General features: G+C 44.9%; 1 protein-coding gene across 1 annotated transcript in view; it reads right to left on the reverse strand.

The window, feature by feature from the left end:
• Positions 1-23,086, reverse strand: part of JMJD1C (jumonji domain containing 1C) — a 158,551-nt gene that overhangs the window by 43,093 nt on the left and 92,372 nt on the right. The window contains 1 exon segment of the mRNA XM_066324248.1: positions 13,975-14,088. Coding sequence (XP_066180345.1) covers positions 13,975-14,088 — 114 coding nt within the window.

Below are 23,086 nucleotides of genomic sequence, written 5' to 3' on the forward strand. Positions count from 1 at the left end.
TTCTTCAAATCTACTGCAGGAATCTCTTTATGTACTTCGAGTGGCAGCACCCCTTGCTCCACAAATGACTATATGCAACTCTGGGAAGAAGACCAAGGGCCTTATGGGCTAGAAAAATATGGTCAAGATTACCCCTCCTGCCCTTCTGGAAAACAGTCACATGAGGCAATGTGACTACCAGAAGCTTGCCAATCTATGACAACTTTTTTACATCTTTGCTGATATTCTTCCTTCTTTCTAGATCAAAAGAGGAATTCACTTCTGGCGGACTGGACTTCACGCTTAATTACCCAAAGAACTGAGTCAGCTGCATGTGTCTCTACGTGATCATTCTCACCTGCTGGGGATGTGTTCAAGGATATCCTGAGAATGAAATCTTCCCCAAGTATCAAAAAGATGCTGTGATTTTCTGAGTGTATCTGCTCTTTATTCTTGTGCAAAATGACACAAGCAGGTTGAAACCACAGATCATACCATCAAGTTAAGGCATCATACTCGTCTAACCAGGAAGAAGAAATTTTTGTTCAGAGAAGCATTTTCAGAGAGTTTATTCAGCCAAAAATAATTTACCATTCAGAGTCACAGGTGAACAAGTGTTTAGATCACTTGTCATGCATCAAAACTCCTTTGAGATCAAACAGGAATTTCAAGGTAGCACCCACAGGAAAACAAATCAAAATCTTAATGAGAATGCTCCTACTTACTCTCCATCCACAAAAAAATATTGTCCAAGACACTGAGAGCTATCCTCAGATGTGCTGAAGCTGCCCATTGCCCAAAGGCCATACAAAGTGCTCTGAAAGGATCACATTACCAGAAGTTCCTTTTGCTTTTTGGGCAGCCAGGTATGACTGTGGTAGGAAGGCCTACATATTTCCACAGCTAGCTCCTCCACAAGACCTGAACTACTGAAGCAACACATTCCCTCACCATTTTAAAACACTCTTCCAAGTCATCGTTCAGAAACTTGAGGGGCAGAAGTGAGTGCATCGAGCGATGAAATCCTGGAGTAAAGAGGAATTAAAAAGTGGATTGCAGTAGCTGCCCCTAGCCCCAGGCACAAAGCCTGCATGCTGCTTACGGCAGGGTACACACATTCCAGCCAGCTGTCAACTCTTCACTGCCTGTGAAGGAGAGAAGAACTGACAATATGCACACCGGGTAAGCCAGTCCTAGAAAAACAGTGGCTTTTGACATTAAAAAGGCTTGAATCAGAGCCCTGAAGACTACATCTCAACACACATCACACATTAGGAACCTGTAAACCTTCATTTGGGAAAGCTCCTTCCTTGGTCATGGTGTGTCTGCATCTGGCTTCACGCATCAAGGACATTTTTCTAATATCAGGAGGAACTCATTTCAGCTAGTGTTTTCCAGAGAAAGACTAAGTAGATTTTGCAGTCCTCACAAAGGTCAATGCCACATTAGTCCTCACCATCTGTGGCTTAATTAACTATAGCTTCCTCTGGCTGCTTAGAGGTTTTCTGATAATTTGGGACACGAATCAGATGAAAACTAGTACATAACCAACTTGACAGTCCTGTTTACAACATTTACAGAGTGTACCCTGCACATTGAAAATAAGCATTTTGTCAAGACTTTTAATATTAGAGGGATCACATTTAAATTCAAACAGTGCAAAAGAAAACCTCAAAGAGCAAAGTGTCCTGAACCTTCAGTTTTGTTCCTGTTTCATAAGTAAATATTAGCTTCTATAAAATGAGCCCCAAATGCTTTTTTTTTTTTTTTTTCCCTTTTGCAGCAAGTCATTGGTACAACTGCACTGAACTTCAGCTGCATGGAAATTAGGTATGAGAACTGCAGTGTGAAAAGAAGCCAACACTTCCCTACTGATTGCCACAAGTCTTCAGAGAGCGGAACAGTGGCAGCAAAAAACTCTTGTTAAAATCTAAACTGCTGACAATTTATACTAGTCCTTTAATGTCATTTTTGGATTATTTTCTCCCATAAAAAAGATTAAATATTGTACCTGCACCCAGCCTCAAACACATTCATGCCAATTTCTACCCCTCATTTGAAAGCAGGCCTGTACAACTCTCTCCTTATTTTCATTTCTTGATAACCACCAAAATAGTTCCCTTTTTCTTTCATCTTTCACTGATCATGTCACCTGACATATGTGATTATATCACCGATCTGTAATCTCCTTCACTGACAGTAATTTTAAACAAACCTTCAATCTTAACACTATCCTGCTTGACATCAGAGTGAGAAAAAACACACAAAATGCAGACAGAGGCAGAACACCAAAGATCATAACATCACCTATGAACTGGTAGTATCCCTCTGCCCTGCTACCAGACTTTTTTTTTTTTCCAGTGGCGAAAGATAAGCATCTAACTAAAACACAGAAAAACTGGCAGCGACTGACAGCCCTGAGGGTATTACCAGACAGGCACTGCGGCTGCCACACAGACCACACCAGAACTTAGGAGGGAAATAACCAAATTTAAATGAGTCTAAATATAGATCTGCTGCAGCTTCCTCCCAGACACATAAGATGCATAAACCACTGGTAAACAGTGCATTGCCGATTTCTCTCTGACAAGTGAAAGGCTACCCCAGCTGCCGGGCAGCGGGTCAGAGGCAGCACAGGGCTGCAGGGCTGTGCTGCAGCACACAGCCAGAGCAGCAAGGCCGCTGGCCGCCCTGGGGAACACGTGGACCCCAGAGGGCAACCTCCTTCCCGCGCCACGCTGCGCCTTCAGCAAGGACAACGCCGCCTGCTAACACCACGGCTGGAAAGCTAGAAAGGCTAGAAAGTTTTTTGGGGAGATTGGAACTTCCCAGTTTACCTTAAACGGCTTTGTCTGAGCTGAGAGAAGAAGCTTAGGCTTACCAGGCGACGCTAGCGCTTTCTATGTAAACCCAACCCACACTTGACCTATTTTCTGCTGTTCTGAGCGCACAGTCACAATTTACCTCATTCAAACCCGGCAGCTGCTGGGCTACATCTGAACCAGTTAAGTCAAGCTTGAAGGCACAACCCTGACCCCTAAAGCAGAAACAAAGTCGAGGCGAGGTCAGCCCCACTTACACGTGCACGGAGGCACGGCCACACGGGAAAGCAGGGCCGGGCAGTGACGCCAGCCCTGCGTGCAGCGGCCAGGACAGACGACTGGGAGAACTAATCCCCACCCAGCAAGGGGCTCTGAATGCACTCTTCCAAGGACAAGTGTTTATAGATATTTCAGACCACAAACATTTAAAGATTAGGGGTTATTTTCAGTGTGTGACAGCAACGACTACGTTTCTCTAAGTAGGAAGTTAAAATTACAAGGGGAAAAAAAAGATGAGGAATACAAATTTAGTGATTTTCCAACTGTCAGTAAAGTTAACGTTTTTCAGCAAAAGCTATCAACCATTTTTCTGCTGCTCCCCACTCTTCCCTATGCATAATACTTCTCCCCACACACTCCTACTCCCTTCCTCATTTTATCTCAAGAGCTGGAACTGATTTTAAAATTTTAATTATCAAGTTTCAGAATCAGGGGATCAGGGCTACATACACTTCTCCAAGTCCTGATTTCAGGCTCGAAGATGCTCCAATATCATTACACTGATTTGTTCAGCTCTGGAAGTGTAACTGATACACTAACATTAGGAACATAAATATATAGGGGGGAAAATCTGACCTGTAGTCTAATATTCTCCATGATTTTAACTTACTAACACAAAAGCCAACAGAGGTATTTGTCTTCCTATAAAACTATCAATACCACAGGTGAAAGGGGCATGGTGCAAAAGTTCCTTTTTACAAGTCAGTAGTTTATTATTCTTCTATCTGTAGATGACAATCTGGTATGGGAAGGCAGAGGGGAAATCAGAACAGCATGAACATGGACAGGATGAACATCCAGCAGGAAAGTAAGCTACAATCAATGGATAAGCAAAACCAAACCTGGGCTAGACAAATATTGTCAATAACAGGTCTAAATACTGTTCTAGTGACATCTACAATGGTCTTGCACTTTTGAAAATAGAGATTTAAAAAACAGATGACCCTTATGCTCACAAATTATATTTCTCTCTCTCTCTGAGCAACTAGGACAATTTGGGTCAGAAAAGCAAAGTCTTCCCCCAAAGTCAGGTATCTTTTAGCATCTAAGACTTCCCAAAAAAAGTGGCTCCTATCCACAAAACAGAGGCCTCTCAGCTTCCACCTAGAACACTGTGGTGATCATTTGTACTACTTACATTCTCCACATACAGACAAATAAAGGTCAAATGAACTGTGCTACTCCATGTCCACCTTCTCTCTTATTTTGATGACACAGCCACACATTTGCTTTTCTTTCATTTTCCACTGAATCACATTTCCTTCCGCTTCCTCACAGTAGACTCCACATATTTATCACCACCATCTCAGCAATATGCAACTTGTACTAATTTTTTCTAATCGTAAGAGGAACAGGGAGGAAGTACTGGTCCTAAGCCACTCAGTCATGTGGTGATACTGGAACAAGCCTTTGAGTCACTAAACAACTCATCCACTATGGGAAAAGAAACCTCAAAGTGCAGACATTTCTCTGAAGCAAGCAATTAGCAGAGTGAAGTTGATGCTAACAAGGAGACCTGCTAAGTAAGTAGATTGAAGAAATCTCTTTTGTACATTGATACTAACATTTATAGTGAGAACCAGACACAATTGTGAACAGCTTTCAGAAGGTATTCAACAAGACTCAAATCACATCAGCGGAGGGACAAGCTGTATGGACGAAGGCATCTTTAGGCAAAAAAGAAAGTACATTCTGTTGACGACTAGTCATCTGGACTAGTGGGCTGCTAGAAAGGCAGTCTAATGCAACCAGGAATCAAGCCAAGACAGGAGGCCTGCTCAGACTCTGAGCACTTTACAGCAGACACATCCCCCATCACAAGGGACAGCAGAGTGGCAGCTGGCAGGGTGTCCCACCACCACACAAAATGACTGACCACACAACCATCTCAGCTCTCGGCAGTCACCTCCATCGACTCTTTTAGCAGCTGACTTACTCAGCAATACAATATTCCTTGATGAGACTACAGGTAACTGAGAGCCTGCTGAAGTGAAGAGCAAAGGCCTCTCAATCCAGCTCTGCAGCAGAGAACTGCAGGAAACTGTCCAATACATGTTATCTATGATGACAGATCCCAGAATCAGCACCACCTCCTAGAGATAGCCATCAGTGTAACACTCTTGTGAATGACTCCCTGCTCTGGAATTTGAACTACCACCAGCTCAGATTGCCAACAGTAATCACACAGCTATCTAGCCTCTTCCACAGATATCCTCAATCCTATTTACCAAACAGGAACTCTGGAAACATGTAACTTTCCAGCTCCTTTTCTCTATAACTCATGAGGATTATGGAAAGAAAACAAATCCCCACAAATAATAAAACTATTTTAACTTTCTTTTTTAAGGCAGAAAGAATACATCAGATACCATCCAAATGTTCCTGAAACCCAGCATGTTTTAGTCCACTGAATGACATTAATGTTTTATTTTCAAGTGGCTTTCAAGGATTTATTTGATAATGTGTTTCTTAGAATACAAATACACACATGTTGGCCCACACGCTGGTATTATGAAAGTAGATAAAAATAAAACTCATTTTTCTCACATTTTAAAAATTCCACTGTATTTCCAGACAACTTTTTAAAGTTAATTTCAAATAGGATTTAAGGCAGCACTGTCTTTTTCTCCTGTAGAGAGCTCCGTTATGACCTGCTGCAGTAATTTTAGAAATTTTCCCTATAAATAACAGATCTGACCAGCTGGAACATATATCACAGCTGGATTAACACTACAGCTCTCTGCAACTCTGGAGAAAGCCATGGATATGCCTTTTATAGAACTGATGAATAACGGTCCTGCAAAGAGGAAAGATTAAATTGCGAATCACAAAACAGGGATATTTCAGTTATTGCTGCAATACATTCCCTGAGGTAAACTTAGGAAAGCCATTCAGAATTTAAAATTGATACAATGATCTTCTATTTCACAATATTTTTTTCATAGATAAATCTCCTAGCATGCAGAACCAAAAAATTCCTATTGAAGACATAATTCAAAACTGAACTACATCACTTGGGGAAGGAAAAAAAAAGCTCAAGCCTGTCAAGCACCATAATTTAGCCACCAAGTGTTACCCATTCTGAAACCTGCTTTAACCTGACTTTATCTGCTGTATACCAAAATGGTGCGACTCGGTGATACAAAGACAAGAGAAGCAATGAAAACATTCAAATGGGATAAAAACCCCTGCCTCTACGCTTGAAATGTAATTTCTAAACTGCATGCTTAACATTCACAGCTAAAAATCACAAAAAATGTAATCATTAGTGAGGTGCAGAGAAATTACTATGATTCAAACTCACTCAAAAATACTAAAATACTTCCCTTAGTAATACTAGCAGATATACTCAAGTAGAAGAGGTTACAGGGGAAGAATGGCAATAGTTCATTTTAATTCCATTCAAATGACAGCAATGCTGGCCAGATTGAAGGGGATGTCAGTATTTATAAACAGTAGTAGTAAAAAGACTTTAAAACTGTAATTACTACTATATTGTTAAAAAAATAATGCTCTGTACATCGAGCCCTTAGTAAAGTTATTGCAACATCTAAGAAAATACCTAGATTCATACTTGGCTTTAATTTTAAAAAATCGAGTTTGTATAAAATTACTTGAGTGTCTCTCCAGATGTCTGGCGTGGAAAAAGTATTAGATACACAGACCTGGAACTTCTATAGCTCTCAACCTCTACTAACTGTAGCTTGCTGAAGGTTGTGGAGTAGTTCCTGTGAAGCAGTAACCCCAGACTACAAAATATTACTTCTAATAGAGTAGTTTCAAAAATACATTCTGTAAGAAAAAGGTCTAGAGTGGCAACCAGAACAAAGGAACATTGTATCCAAGGGAGGAACAAAAGCAAACAAACCCATGAGCACTTCAGCAAATGAGCTATTGTGTTTATCACATCAAGATAAGGCTTAATTTGGGTAAGAACACATTTTCATGAAACTCAAGTTTCCCCCTACCTGAAATGCAGGAATGTTTGCTCTCTTCCTGCTCTGGGTGCAACACTGCAGACTTTACTTGCATTCACATTTCTGGGATCCCTAAAGCCCCAAGGATTCCCAATCCCAACAATGAGCAGCTTGAGAAACTAAGAACACGGGCAAAGCAGCAACTGGTTATAACGTGAAACAGACTCCTCTAGGAGCTGACTTGGAGTCTGGATTACAGAAGAAGGGTCGGTCAAGACCACCACTTCATAAGAATACTTTAAACTTTCATTTTTAGATGAAATGGAAATCAACATTCATCAAGAGATGAAATGGAAATTTTAAGGACACAGAACCAAGAACAAGGCTTCCTTCACTTAATACTGAGTGATATTTTCCATGGACTTTTACTGGTGAAAAAGTAATCACTTGTGATCAAACACAGGAAATTTTTACCCAGAAACACTGAGTGGATTTTTAAACTCGGTAATCCCAAGCACGGCTTTTCAGAAGTACCAAATTACTTCAGTTAAAGGATTTGATATTCACCTTCAAAAAAGAACAGGTTTTGTTCCATATCTTCTGTTCTGAAATCCAAACTTTTAAGTACTTACTTAAATACTATCTCCTAGAGTAGGATCAATGAAATCAAATCATTGAACTGACTGTTTTTTCAGAAATTGTAGGAAGAGCATGACAGAGGAAGGAAAACTGCTTTCCTATGGATTTGAGTATCACCTGCATTGTAGCAACCTCAGCTCATCCCAAGGACCTGGCAACTCTTTCCCCGCTCCTCTCTGTGTACCTCCCATCTGGAGGAGCAATCCTATTTGTGGCAGCTACGTCACCCTCCTGCGGACTGATGTCCTCCCCTCCACACTGCTCACCTCCCTAAGGCTGGGCAGATCTGAACAACTCCACTCCTGCGTCAAACCTTGCTGAGACAGATAAAAAAAGTGACTGAAGCCCTCACTTCTTAGCAGATCAAGGTAAAACAGAAAGGGGCCATTTTATTCCACCTCTTTGGAGAAAACGGAGGAAGTTCTCAAACAAGAAGCTCTTTATCAAAGAGAAGCACAAATAGAGGCTTAGGGCAGATGATGTACGTGTCCCTCTGACTCTACAAATGGAGGGCGCCAATCCCTCCTCCCTCATTCCTCTCCTTTTGTGAGCACTCTGATGAAACTCTTCTGTCCTGCACATGTTACAGGGAGTGAGGACTGGTGTGACTCATCTGACCCACTTCTCCTGGACGCAGCTTTTTGCTTCCCCACATGTTGGAGCCATACACTCAACCTCAGACGTGTCGGTAACAAGCTGTTTAGACCATCGCTCTTTACGAGGCTGCCAGGGAAGCCAGCTGGACTCCTTATGGGTGGTCCAGAGACATGGGAAAGAATCGAGACAGCTCTTCAGCACAACACTGAGAGGAGTTAAAGATGCAGAAAGCTGCGAGTGCCTGGGCTGCCCGTGGAGGAACTGAAAGCAGGAGGGGAGCACACAGGTTCTGTGGCCGGCACCCGGGGTTGCTGAGCTGCTTCTGGCAACCTCAAAGGGTGGGACCAACCCCAAAGGCTCCTGCCTGCCTCCTCAGTGGAGGTACTAGTTTATGGAAAAAAGCAATTTTCAGCTGCAGTAGTTATTTTTAAGCCTGAAGCTTAAAGTAAAAGAAGTCTGAAAGATGAGTGCACATGTAATTACGGGGTGCTTAAAATACAGACAGAAAAATACTATTTTATCCCTGTTTCAAGATGTTTAAAGAATTTTTTATGTGCACATGCCATTACTACACAAGCCCAGCTTACTTGCTCTTTCAAGCAAAAGCTTGGAAGCCAAAGGCATCGAGGTCTGAAACATCCAAAGTCTGCCCACAATGAACAGAAAAGCAGAGCAGTGGAGCTGCCCATGGCCCTGCACTCGAGCCTTTCTTAATGGCATATATGACTCGAATTTGTAACAGATCAAGATAAGTGTATATTAGGTCCTGCATCTGATGTACCTACTTCATGACTAGTGAGAATGTTTATTATTTCAACAATCTTTAAGTAAGGCGTGTTAGACATTTGACCTGCCAGCTTTCAGACGTGCCACACACATTTAGAAAAAGAGCAAAGTACAGGTGCCTATCACTGTTCATGCAACACCTCCCACGGGGGATTTCTCACTGCCCTATCTTTACATCTGCAACCTTAACAAAGATAGACAGGCAGACTGCACCATTTTGAAACACTAAAGCAACTAAAGAAAAAGTTCTGAAGGAGAGTGTAAGGCCTGAAGAGAGATTTCACCATAAACGTTCATTCTTAGCAAGACTTTTTTTTTTTTAAACCAAATAAGCAAGAGGACTTTTTAAAGACTGTGCACCCTTCCTTCCACTTTCCTCCCTAAGTGGTAAAACACCCTTTGTAGGAAGTTTAATGATTGTGAAGGAACTTCATTTGAATTCTGTCCTGCCTCCACTGCACATTTGCTCCAGTGCTGTGTGCTCAGAAATCCTTTTATCACACACAGTATGTACATATTTGGAAGTATATAATCAATCATGCACCCTTGCTCTGCGCGACCCAGACACACAGCTGAAATGCACTCAGTGCTTCAGGCAGCGTCTTTCCAGATCTTTCCACAAGCATATTTTACTGTGAAAAAAAAACCACAATATAAACCACTTTTTGTTATTCTTCATTTGCTCGTCCGAAATATAATGCAGTTGACTCCAGCTGCTTCAGCCAGCAACAGCAGAATCACACACTTCATCCCAACAATGTCCTTGATGGGCACTGCCAAACACCACCCAGACAAAAACACCACTCTGATGAGGTCACGCATACCATATGCTGGGCTTTAATGCCTCACATCCCCATCTATAGTCCTTCAAGTAAACGACAGTGCTTAAACAAATTAAGGCATGATTAGCTTTGCTGCTGCCTAACTTAATAAGTGTATCACAAAACAGACACACATAGATGTCACAGAACAGTACAAATAACTTATTACAGAAAGCCACTTCAGCTCAAAGTATTTGATTTAGGTCACACTTGTGCGTGTAGACTTAACTGCAATTTTTCCTTAAAACAGCTTTTTGGAAGAAGTGTTCATTTTCAGACTACAGCAAGTCTTTATTAAACCCACTACACTTGCGAATTTTTAAACACAGAACATACATGATATATTATGAATAAAGTGGAATTCACATTAAGGACCTAGCCTACATGTCCATTTCAAGGCCACACTTCCTACAGATACCAATTTGACGTTAAAAATGCATGTTGTTAACTTTATGTGTATTATTTCCTACACAGGACAGAATTTTCATTCCATTGCTGAGCAAAGTACCACAACAAACGTTCACATCTGCTTTATCCTCAAGATCCCCTCATCACCGCCATAAAAAGAACTACATGACTAAATGGTCTGACCATCCCAGATTAATGAATGAGTCACTCAGTCACACACAAGTTTCACATAGAGAATAATACAGTTTACATCCTCCATGAAGCAACAGAGATAAAAGCCACCGGAAACACGTTGCAGGTTGGTGTTTAAGGCACCACACATACAGAATCCAAGCACCTTCTGAAGAGAAGGGCAGGATTCTAAGCAGCACACGCATAAGGGAAAAAGAAGACTCACATACATGTTTAACAGTAAAGAACAAATTCACAAGTGTTATAGTTGGTATGACAAACCTTGTGAAGACATGGAAGTGGGGTCATATAATGCAGCTGCATACCCTACTTTTAATAACGATATTCATCTAGCCTTTAGCAAGGTCACTGAATCTCTTAACAACTGAAACATGTTTATTTATGCAAAGCACAGACATGGCATGGGAATGCATGGGTCACGAATCCCCAGAAGTCCTGCCAACGTCTCTTTAATCTTGTTCTGGAAGAACCACTTCTGGTAACGACAGTAATTTAGTTCTTTGCCCACTCAAACTTTGTTTTTCCTGCCAAGTCTAAAAGGATGCCAAGTGTGCTGTTTTCTTTGCTTTGAGCAGTTGTCACCTTTACACCGGACAGCAGCACCTTATTCATGAAGCCTTTTGGCCCAATAGTTATGTGAAACACCACTGTTTCTTCATCAGAACTGATGTGAGCAGAATTTGTACCAAATACTCGTCTGCTGCCCATTATCAGTATTGTGGGTCTATGTAACGATGGGAAAAATTAGTCAGTAGTTAAGAATTGTATCTGAAGTGAAATGGAGTCTTCCCACACAAATTCAAACTTTGTTTGTTTTGGCAGGAAGATACTGGAATTTTAGGCACTAACAGCAAAATGCAATAAAAAAGTGTTTAGGTCACCATGGTCTCTAAGGACTTCATACTGAAAATGTGCAGCCATGAGAGCTTCAACAAAAAACTAAACACGTTTCAGAAGACTTAAAAGTTAACTCATCCCTGCAAAGAATGATTCCTCAGTTCTGTGTTCTGCAGATCAATGCTATTCCAGACTAAACAAGGGCACAAAAAACCCACTTTTTTGCAAAGTAGATAGTAACAAGAAGTTTACCAAAGACTTATCTAGGACCTGGTATTATGGCAGAGAAAAGGGAGGCCAAAGAAAAGAGGTCTTTCAGAAAAAACAAACAACTACAAACTACCTTACATTAAGTGACCTATGGCTAGGAATGTGATTTCTATCATTAACAAAAAAACAGCACACAAAAGGAATAGAAACAATCCTCCCACTTCAGGTGTCTTTGAGCAGAAAATAAGTCTAAGTAATAAAGCTAATATTTCTGTCTAACATACTGTTAGTACACATAGTTTCTGTTCTCTTGACGACATTATCATTCAGTAAAGCTCTTATCTGTACAATTAACTTGTAAAACTTGGCACTGAGCTACTGCTAGCCCTGCAAGGAGACATTCCTATGAAAAATATTTCTCAAGCTTTTTATAATCATTCAAATAAAGAAGTCTTCGCACTATTCATCAGTGAGCACAACGCTGTTTCATGCTACTACACTCAATATCCAGGCAATATCCAGTGAAAATGCAAATTCTGGTTGCCTTAGTACTTAGAGGAATCTCCATCAGCAAACTTCTTGTAATGTTAAAATAAACAATTCAAGTATCTCGTCACCAAACTACTCACGATGGATACAGATCAACAGCCTCCATCTCAGGTTTCAAAAGGTAAGTATTTGCTCCATGAGAGGAGGAAACAGAATGTGTCAAAAAGAGAGGCCAAGGAGAGCAAGCTTATCTCTGGAACTATTTTTGACAAGCTACTGCTTTGTAGCAGTTTTCGGTGAATATCTCCTTTGAGAAGTGAAGTGGTGAACACTGCTGATTTCAGTATTACCAGTCAAGATAGTATGAAACCAGCTGTTCGTATTTTAAAAAATTACACCTTCCACCTGAATGCGCCTTCCCAAATTAAGGTGCTTCCAATTCGAATGCTCTATCAGTTAATATTCTTTGAAGGGCCTAAAATGCATAGAACATGGCTATGTCACTGCCTGGCAGTAGCACTGTTTAACAAAAGGCAGGCCTCCTACGTTCAGTTTGCTTTCTTCAGATCAGAAACGATCCACTGCCAAGAGGAGACTGATCACTGTTACCGGAATGAGCATTATCAGACACATGATCCTGACAAATTTCAGGCAAAGGACAGACACCAGTGTTTGGTTTGCAAAACGAATGTGGAAGATTGCGGCTGGACTCTGAGGGTGAATTTACACTTCACGGCTCAGCTGATTGAAGAGGTCGCTGCTGCCAAAGGAGGATATCCCACTCCGTGTTGCGTCATGCTGACCCCCTCGGCGGAGGAAGCTACAGCACTGGATGCACCCTGGGCTAATCCAGCTCAGCTCCTCACCATCACAGGCTTCTCCCCCGCACAGAGTGCCCCCCTCCCGCGCTGGAAAATCAAGGCTGTGCTGCTTCAGAGGACTGCAGGCACTAGCTGGGGTCTGATAGTGGGAGCTGCTGTCTGCGGCAGAGCCAAGCTGTTCTAGCAGCTCGAGTCATAACATGTAACCTCACCCTGATGAGAAATGTTCAACTCGTTTGGCTGCCCTACCACAGACACACAAAAGCACCAGTCCTTCCATGAATTGAACCTCCCTCTCCTTTCCCTAGGACTCTCAGTCACTCTCTTTTTCTAGCTCTATATTTGGCACTGGGAAAAAAAAAAACAACACATCTTGGTGAAGCAGGAGGGAAGAAGGGGTGTCAGGACAAAATTACACAGCATTTATTCAGGGCCATCTGTTATTCCAAGCCTCTAAGTACTATTTCTTATAAATAAGATATATTTTATCACCACAGTGTACCATCCAAGCCATAAGGAAGAATTTATGGCTATTGTAATTGCAATCAGTTCAGCACAAGTTGAAGTATCAAGTATTTTTTTCTATTTGTCATAAAAGAGATTTTTTAGACCTTCTTCTGAAGCAGCAAGGGGGAATCACTAATTTTCTTGTTCTTTAAATACATACAAATTAATATATTAATGTGTTTCTAATTAATGGAGAGGCATTAAAATCAAGGATACCGGAAATTTTAGCAGGCTTAAAAACAACAGTAAGAAAAGTGTTAATTTTTTAAGAAACTAACATTTTCTGCTATTCATTTTCTAAGTGAACCAAAAATCAGTAAATGGACTATCACTGTAATCATGCAAAGACCTGGAAATGAAAGCTTCAGAAGAAGGGGCACTATCTTCTATCTGCTCTACAGTTAATGTCACTGGTTAACCTTTAAATGGGTCAGGTATTTTAAATAAGGTGCTATAGTAATATTCGTGGCACAGTAGTCCTTGATATGATCAGATTAACCAGAATCATATACAGTACCCAATAAAATCTTTCACAAAACAAGGAACAATCTCTGCCAATAACCAATAGGAAATTGTTCCTGCAACAAGAACTTGAACATAAAATGCACAGTAGTAATACCATGGCTTTCAAGTAAATGGATAGTACTTATACCCTAGTCAAATTTCTTACCTGATAGGGCTGAAAGGCACTATCCTCAGTTATGAAATCCAGCTGTTTGTCCACAAGGAATTCTACTGCAGTAATTGAATTGTATACACTTTTTCCAACCAAGGGCTTGAATGTCTAACAAAGAAAAATGAGAAAATCAGGTAACAGAAAAAAAACCCTTCAGCACATAAGCCCCCCAAAACTGCATGAATGCTGATGTATTCTTCCACCAAAATAAGCTAAAACGGAATAACAGTTACTAGTTATACAGGAAAGGAGGATTTTGTGTTCTGTCATTTTTTCCCTTTGTGCTGTTGGTGAAAAACCAGCTAGAAGAGAGAACTACACCATGCATTCCTTTTTTCCTTCACTATGCTTGAGCAAGATTGTTTACCACAGAAGCTCAAAGTACAGGAGCACCATTCCATCCTAAAGACACAGCTCAGCCCGCAGATCCTCTCTCCCTGCCTGCAGGACCAGCTAGCACAGCAGTGATTATACTAAGGACAGCTCAAGTGGAATCAGACTGCAGAGAAATCCCTCCCCCCCTTCCTGTTCTGAAATCGTTCACCTTGCCTCGAGTCAACCAGCTCATTTCCCTGCCCATCTCTGAACTGTTCTGACTCTGCTCCCGCCGCCCCCGCAGCCGCTCCTCCCTGCAGCAACCGGCTGCTCCAGCACAACGCCTTCCGAGCTCCCAGCACCAGGCACGGGCATTTCACAGCACGGCCGGGAGCCTTCCTGACTCACCCCGTGTGCTGGGAAAGCGGCAACGTGCTGACCGCCCTCGCTGCCGGAGGAAGCAAGAGATCTCCCACTCTGCTGCAAAGCCAGGCACAGCGAGAGGGAAGCAGGGAGCCAGAGGCTCCTCCACGCCCCCGTACAGTCTTTGCCCAAGCCCCCCGCCCTCATCCAGGCACGGCAGGATGCAGCAGGCGGCCAGGGAGGGCACCGCGACTCCGGAGGATCTCCCCTGAGAGGGGACAAGCAGGCGGTCCCCTCCCTGCTGGCTGGGTTTCCTGGAACAGCAGCACAAGGAGAGCGTGACTGAGCGGGGATGTACCTACTGGGGATGAGTCAGGTGAAAAGGAAATCCCAGCGGATGGAGGGGAGAGAAATGCTGCTCTGAGGACAGACAGGAACAGCAAGAGGAAGACATCGGTGAACAAAAGAAATGACTGGCAGAAAGAACAGCCAGGATGCAAGGGGAAAAAAAACATGGAGGGACAGAAAAAAATAAGAGGAAAGTTATTTTACAGGACGAAAAAATAGTAATGAGGGAAAACAGGAAAAGAAAAAAGCCCTTTGAGACCGATTCTAAATTTAAAATGCAGGAGAAAAAGACAAAGAGGAGAAACAAGGGCAGGTCAAACCACATGGAGCATTGTGCAAACGCTACACCAACATCTGTAAAATGCTGCTATCACAGCTCACGTCCTGCAGGAACAACAGCCCGCAGCAACAGACCCCAATACTTACAAGGGGAAGGCAGGATCACCACGACCTATTTACAGACGGGGAAAGGGAGGCACAAAGCAATCCCGTAACTTGACAAAAGCCACTAAGCAGGGCAGCAGCAGAGCCAGTGACCGGCCCTCAGCCAGTCTGCAGGCAGCCAGTAAGAGAGCACTCAAGGTTTTATCGGGCTTCATTACCTACTTTCAAAGGTGTTGCCTCGCGATTAGGCTAAATATAACCCAAGTGTCTCCGGTGCTCCAGCTTTGGCACTTACTAAACAAATGAGAGAATACTTCATGGGAGATACATTATACTTTCTAATAAATCTATCAAACTCCACAAATGCTCTGACTGAATGCACAGCATTCTTGTTTCCATTTAATTTCAGGTTTCACTTCAGCTGCTACTCTTTCTCAGACAAGGAAGGAAAAAAGCCAACCCCCTCCACCAGTCAGCCATCTCTACAATAGGTAACTAGACGAAAGGGCTGGAGGAGCAAGACTATATGATAATATTCCAACTACAGAGTCCAAATGGTAAATAATTGTTTAACCTCTAATAGCTAAGAAAGGACTTTTGCTCTTGCATCACTTTCCTATAATGGATCTTGTATTGCTAATGGTTAAGAGGGTGGAGCTCACATCATGAAATTGCAAAGTGTTGAGTGTATTAACTCAACAAGCAGACAAACTTTTCTTTGAAAAAGCCAATGTTGCAGTCTCTCGCCTCCTCATCTGCCCCATGTCTTCCCTCAGACTGTTCTACTTTTTCCACACTGCCTTCTTTCTAACTTTCTGAGCTATTATTCAGGTCAAGAAATGAGGTTTCTGACTATAACAACAAGACATACCACATCATTAGCCGAACGAAACTGTGTGGAATGTGGCTTGCAGTTATCATTCGGGATTCAGACAACACTACAGATTAAGGTACATGTGAGCCACTGGTTTATCTTCCTACTGGTATTAAAGAACTAGTTCCAAATATAGATCTGTGAGTGTGATTATTCTGAGAAGAGAGACATAATGCCTTCTCTCTTACTTTCAAGAGCTATGCCTCTAGACAGGTCAACGCCCCCAAAATACTCATGTGGAGGATGCAGGCTATCCTACAAGCACAGAAGAAAAATATGTAATAAATAAAGCAAAACCATGCCGTGTCACATGCCTATGTGGATAGCTGCTCAGAACTTGGGATTTTTTCAGACACTATTAAAAAACAATCCCACTATCAAAGAACAACAAAACGCCACCCTTAAGTAAACGCTTCCTGGAAAAGCAAAGTCCAGACTCCATCAGTTTCAGGAGATAGGCAGGCCACCAAGGAGATACCCAACCCAGGACAGGTTAGGGATTTAAAAAAATTTAAATGGAAGACATAACCAAATTTCACACTACATATCACACATGCACAAAGAAAGCCAGACTAAGAGCACAGCAGGCAAGAGTCATCTATTAAAGGTAAGCATGTGAGGCATGTAATGACATGAAAACAGATACTAGAAGGTCCAACGAGCTCCTTGCAGATTTTCAGAGGAAAAGCTCATTGCAGATACTCCCTCTTTCCATTCCCTAAGTGGAGGACAACTTTAAGGACAACCAAGCATACTGGCAGAAACCAAGAAAAACTGAACCTCTGTAAATTAAAATCTCCCTTTCAAACCTGTAGCTTGTAAAAGGAAGCTTTATATATTAACCCAATTCCCCAAAGACCACAATTAAGCAAAGGACTCAAGCACTCAATTCTAAGTGACATCTGGCTTTACCACTACTCTAACTGACTGCTTGGAAAAAAAAGAAAATCCCACTTTTTTTCCCCCATCAGATTTCCCTGCTTAGCCGATGGGATCTCCAAGAACACACACACACACACACTCTCTCTCTTTGGCTGCTTTGCTAACAAGTTCCCTGATGCTGAATAAAGCGTTTCTTACTCTGCCCCCTCACCATGATTTTACCCCAGCTTATGCCAGAAATAACCTGCCTACAAGAGGCAGCTGGTACAGCACTGAGTCTGAGAACCGGATTCTGGACTTTCCGGAAATTCAAATAATTTTTGAGGAGACATAAATTATCATCACTTCACAGCAAATAATTCAACAGCATTCACCAAATACCAATACAGCAGATTACTCAGTAACTACCTCTTCTAATGCCCAATAACACAAGTCATCTCTTTATTTATCTTTCCAAAACCCCCACAGCAATCACAGGACGCATTTTCCCAGGGAAGCGGCAGTGAGCAAGCACACAGCGCATTTTTACCTCTGCCTAGTGCAATTAAGCAGCTGGAGCGGTGGCGGTGCCTCCAGCCTGCGAGCAGGCAGCTCCCTGGCACTGGCCAGGCCTCCAGGAGCTGCCGCACCTCGACTGCTGCAGCCCAGGCGCTGCCAGGCTGTGACACCCAGAAGGCTCAATGCAGCAAATGCTCGGGTTACAGCTGAGCTCGCAGCTGCTGCCCGGCTCATCCCGCACGTACCACCGCCTCAGCTGCCTCGCCGGAGCTCACAGCCTGCTCAGCTGGGCACTGTGCCTCAAGCCAGCTCCCCACAACACAAAGGCAGCTCCGACTATGCACACGTACCACAGTGACCCCTTCTTAAAAAAATCTTTATAGAGAAATTTATGCCGTCAACCAAACAGACTTTTAAAGAGTTAATAACGTAATTTAGAAAGCTACCCTTACACTGAAACATCTACATTCTATACTTCTTCCTGTTCAAAGCACGAAATTAAAAAGATCACTTAGACCTAATTTTTACGTGCTATTCAGTAAACTTTTGCACATATTGTTCTCTAGCCTCGCTGTTTAGTCTGCAATAGCGCAAACACCGGCACCTTTTCATTATGACACTTAATCATTCAACATAGCTGTAGCTCTCTTCCAACGCCTGTTTGTTGCCATGGTTTGTACTCAGAGGCAGAATTACCCAGTGAAAAAGAGCGGACACTCAGCAAAGCAGATCTGACGTTAAAATCGAGCAGAGGGTTTCCTCATTCGCGGACTCCCTGCCTGCAATCCCCACGGAAGCGCGTTTCCAGCCAAGGCGTTATTCCGGGCGGAACTCCGGCAGACCTTCGGCGGGGGGAGCAGAAGGAAGTACGGCCGGGACGCGGGGGGAAGGCAGCGCCAGCCGGGCCCGCTGCCCGCCGGAGCCGCACGGCGGGGCGCACCAACGGCGCCGCGGCTGCTCTAACGGCGGGCTGCGCGCCGTTAACGGCCGGCCCCGGCTCCTGCCGCTCCCTGCCTCAACGGCACAAACTTAACCCGACAGAGGAAACAAAAACCCGCGAAGCCTCCCGTTGTTTTTCGGAGCTCCCCCTCTCCCGTTTCCCGAGCCCCCGCGGGCGCGGGAGAGGCGCGGTACTCACGCCGTGCCGGGGTCGCCGCTCTCGGCCCCGCCGGGCCGCGCACAAAGCCGCCGCGGCCGGCCGCGTGCCGCGCCGCGCGCGCCCCCGCGGGAGCCCGTCCGTCACGTGCGCCGCGCTCCGCGGGGACAGGGCACGGAGCGGCTCGGGGCCGCCGCAGCCCCGCGGGCCGGGGGCGCGGCCCGTTCCGCCTCGGCGGCCTCCGAGCGCAAACAAAGGCGCCCGGCGCAAAGTTAAAGTGTCGGCGCGGGCGCGCATCCCGCGGGGGCGCCCCCGCCCCCCCGAAGCGCGGCGGGGGATTGTCCCTGTCCCCCCCGCCCCGCCGGCCGATACGCACCTCGTCCGCCGGCCCAGCCCGCGGGACCTCCGCGCCCGCCTCCGCCTTTGAACTCACAAGGAAAATGGTTCTCGCCGCGCCGCTTCCGGGTCGGGCCGGGCGGCCGTGCCGGGGGCGGAGACTGCAGGGCCGGGAGGAGGCGGCGGGGAGGGAGAAGAGGAGGAGGAGGAGGCCAGCGACTCACCGCCCGCCCTTTGTGGGGCCGGCGCGGACTATCGCGCAGCTGTGCGCTCTGCGGAGGCCCTGGCGCGTCCCCGCCGCTGGGTCATGGCGCGCTGCCGATGCCGCCGCTTACATAAGGGCGGGCGCGGTGCGCGGAGCCGGGCCGGGAAGCACCGGGGGCAGCGGCGGGCGAGGAGAGCACGCCGCGGGAAGAGGTGGCGCTCGGCAGGCGCGGCCCGCGGCCACGTCCCGCGGGGCGGAGTCCCGGGACACGTGTGGCGGTGATCGGGAGCGGCGCCGAGGCACCCGGGGGCCGGGAGCCTCCTGCGGCCGCAGCCCCGCGCCACGGCCTCCTACTTCGTTTATAGCCAAAGTGCTTCCTCCCCCCGCGAAGCCGAGCCCGGCCTTGGAAAGCTGTTCTCCATCCCTCCCGCGGGTGGGTTTGGGAAAGTTAGCAAGAGAAGGCTGCCGCTCGTCCACATTCAACCGAGGGTGAAAAAAAAAAAAAAAAAGTCATAAAAAGGAAGGGCGGGTCAGCATGAGCTCAGGGCCTGGTTTGGGTCCAGGAGCAGAGGGCGGTGGGCGGCTCCGCGCCCCCTGCGCCGCCAGACCAGAGCCTTCACCGAGCACACAGCGCTCGGCGGGGACTGCGCCCGGGAGCTGCCGAACGCTTCTCAAGCACGACTTTCTCATTTTTAATATACAAACTATTTTCTCCCTGACGCCCCTCCCCGCCCCCCCGCCAAAAAACCCCAAAACCAAGTACGTGTTTTCCCACTTTCCAACACAACTTAATGTCACTAAATAGTTGTTACAGTTCACATGGAAACTTCAACTGAATAGTCCAAGGGGAAAAAGTTCAGGGGACACTTTGTAATGAGAAAATGGTTTCCAGAGAGAAATTTAGCCAAACACCTGTAAATATACTCCTTGAGCTTAGCTCACATACACAAACATGGCTAGTAAGAAAAAAGCGAAAAATAATCACAACGGAGGTTGCGGATAGAGACATGTGTTTCCCCCAAACTCTTTAAACATAAACAGCTGTACATTTTTCACTTCATGGAAAAAATACAAGGCGTGTCATTTGCCAAGAAAGTCTGAGAATAATGGGAAATCAATGCATGACTACATCTCTGTTCTCATCCTGAATTATTCCAAATGATGTAAGCTTAAAGGTGTACTGGAATGCTATAACACACTAAGCTCTGAAATAAAATACTTAGGCCAGCTAAACATTAAAGCTGAACTGGAAGGCTCTCTACCCCACACAGGCTTTTCTCCAGCAAACTGGTTTTCTTCCATTACCAGTTTGTGACGCTGCATGCACACAAGCAAGGGCAAGAACGCTTGTACATGGCATCTGTACGCTGTCCGGCCTATGCTCACACCACATAGCCGCAAGACTCCTCGATTTTGCTTGGAAAGGACACTAGCAGAGGAAGTTTATTGTATTGATTTTCCTTTTTAAGTGGTCTTCCATCGTGGCTGGCTCAAGGCAGCTGAGCAGCCTTATATGGCAGCAAGGCTGCGGGGAGGCAGCAGTGCCTGGAGCAGCCTCCGGCTATTCCTGACCACCCAGACTGGACAGTTGCTGCTCTGGTGTCTGGTGCCCGTGCCACAGCCCCTCACCACATCCACTCAGGGCTCACCACCAGCAGAACACAGCTCACTAACCTCTGTGGTTCCCCAAAAACACACCTCCTGCCCCAGCCATGCCATGGTAGGGCTGCACTGCCTTATCTCCTGAGAAAAATTAAACATCTTGATGACACCATTCTGACCTGATTTCCTTTCACTTGCTTTTTTTCTCCAGACCACCTCTCACTGGGTAGGGGGGAATAACACCTCAGTCACTTTCACCAGTACTGAGAGAGCTCCTGCAGGAGCAAACATTAAATGTAACCTTATTCCAGGTTTGGGGCTCAGTTTGCACTGCTCTTCCCCCTTTACAGCGGAACTTGTTATCTGTCACCCGACGGCAACAAAGCCACTTGTTAAGTGAGCAAGACAATCTTTCACAGGCTTGGTCCTTCGGAGGCCTCATCGCCTCTGAAAAACAGAACTTGACCTCTCAGTAACAGCTGACAACAAGAAAATATCTTGGAACTCAGACTTTGCCAAGTAATCAATAACCAAAGTATTTTTTTCCAAACTTAATTCTGTACTCATATGATTTTCAGTTTAACTTTTAACGTACATCTTCTATTACCTCTAAGTAGTATTGAGCATCCCAAAGATACACTACTTCCACCACTACTTCCCACCTTTCTCATACAGTTATAGGTTTTGTTTTACCATTTCTCTTAAGAGCCCAGACACTTAATAATAGCTATTTCAGGAAGGGCAAACAAATGAAAAATGCCAATTACAGAGCACAACACAGTTCATGCTACTTTTGAACTAAAAGTGCTGTGATAGCTGTGTGGTATGTAGTGCAACTGTCAAAACAGGCAATCCTTAATAATATCCAAGACACACACTATTAAAATACAAATCACAAGATGGTCTGGAGGACAGGCAAGTTTGCCTGTTTGGACAAAGCTTTATTAATAGACTGAAACTTAGTAACAAAGAATATTAATACCCAGCCCAGCACCACCAATTCATTACCACAGAGGGATTTTGCTAAAAATTCTCAAATTGCACCAGCTATGTATGGAATACTAACTCAGCAACTCTATTTCCAAGAGTTTCGCTTAAAGACATCCTCAGGAAAAATCCACTAAGTGGTAAAACACCTTTTGGAAGTAAAGGAAAAAAAACCCTAGGAAGTTGCTACTGGTACAATTGTTAATGTTAAGTAAATGAAGGCAACATAAAGTGACATTTACATCATTACTACTTACAAAATTTACTACAATATGTGTATGTTCTTAACAAAACACAGATTTGCCATGTAAAGGTACTTACCAATTTTTAAATAAGAATTTTAAAAATTTGTGTCTATCCAAGCCTGATTTTGACATTTGCAAAATACTTCATTTTTAAAAGGCTTATTTAGCAGTCACATTATTTTAGCACTGTTTTCCACTACTGTTTGCTTCTTCTCACAATTGGGCCTGAACTCTGTCAAACAAGCCATACCATAAGCTTGCAGAACAGAGCTGCCTTTGTTCTTTGGCACTGCCAGTCCCCTATGGAATCAGGCAGCACACTGAACTGCACTCGACAAACAATCCCTGACCTTCAATTACTGCCTTGGCTCACTGCCACAGGATACATGTATTACTGGTAACACAGCGTGCCCTATTTTGCAGATAATCGCCAGAACTACAGATAATCATGAAAATCAACGGAAAAACGCAAACATTCCCTTCCTAAAATCGCAGTTGCAACTTCCCCGCTGCTCTGCGGCACAGCCCGGGCTCAGGCCCCGCATGTGAGGACAGCAATACTGCAAGGTTTGTATCTTTAGCGACTGCATGAAAAAATCCAGGTGGCGGATGGCTTCGCCGTCCTCCGCTGGAGCTGTTCGGTTTTTGTTCGCTTTGAGGCGGAGGGCAGGCCGGGCTGTGCCGGCACAGTTGTGCCAGCGCTGCTCTTTTCCCCTGGGAGGCCGGCAGGGCTGTGAGCGGAGCGGCGCTGGCGGAGCAGGCAGGGGCCGGTGGCAGCTGCAGCCCTCGCAGCCGCGGGCTGGCCGGCAGCCAGCGCCGGGCCCTCTGCCACCGCCCTGCCGGGAGCTACGGCCACCGGGAACGCCGCGGCGGCGCTGCGAGCCACAGCACACGCGGATCAGCCCTTCTGCTGTGACCTCCTTTCGTTTCTTGCAGGCACAGAACCCCGTGAACTGCGAACCGAGCTCCTT

This window comes from Sylvia atricapilla, chromosome 8 (assembly GCF_009819655.1).
Source record: "Sylvia atricapilla isolate bSylAtr1 chromosome 8, bSylAtr1.pri, whole genome shotgun sequence".
Classification (NCBI taxonomy): domain Eukaryota; kingdom Metazoa; phylum Chordata; class Aves; order Passeriformes; family Sylviidae; genus Sylvia; species Sylvia atricapilla.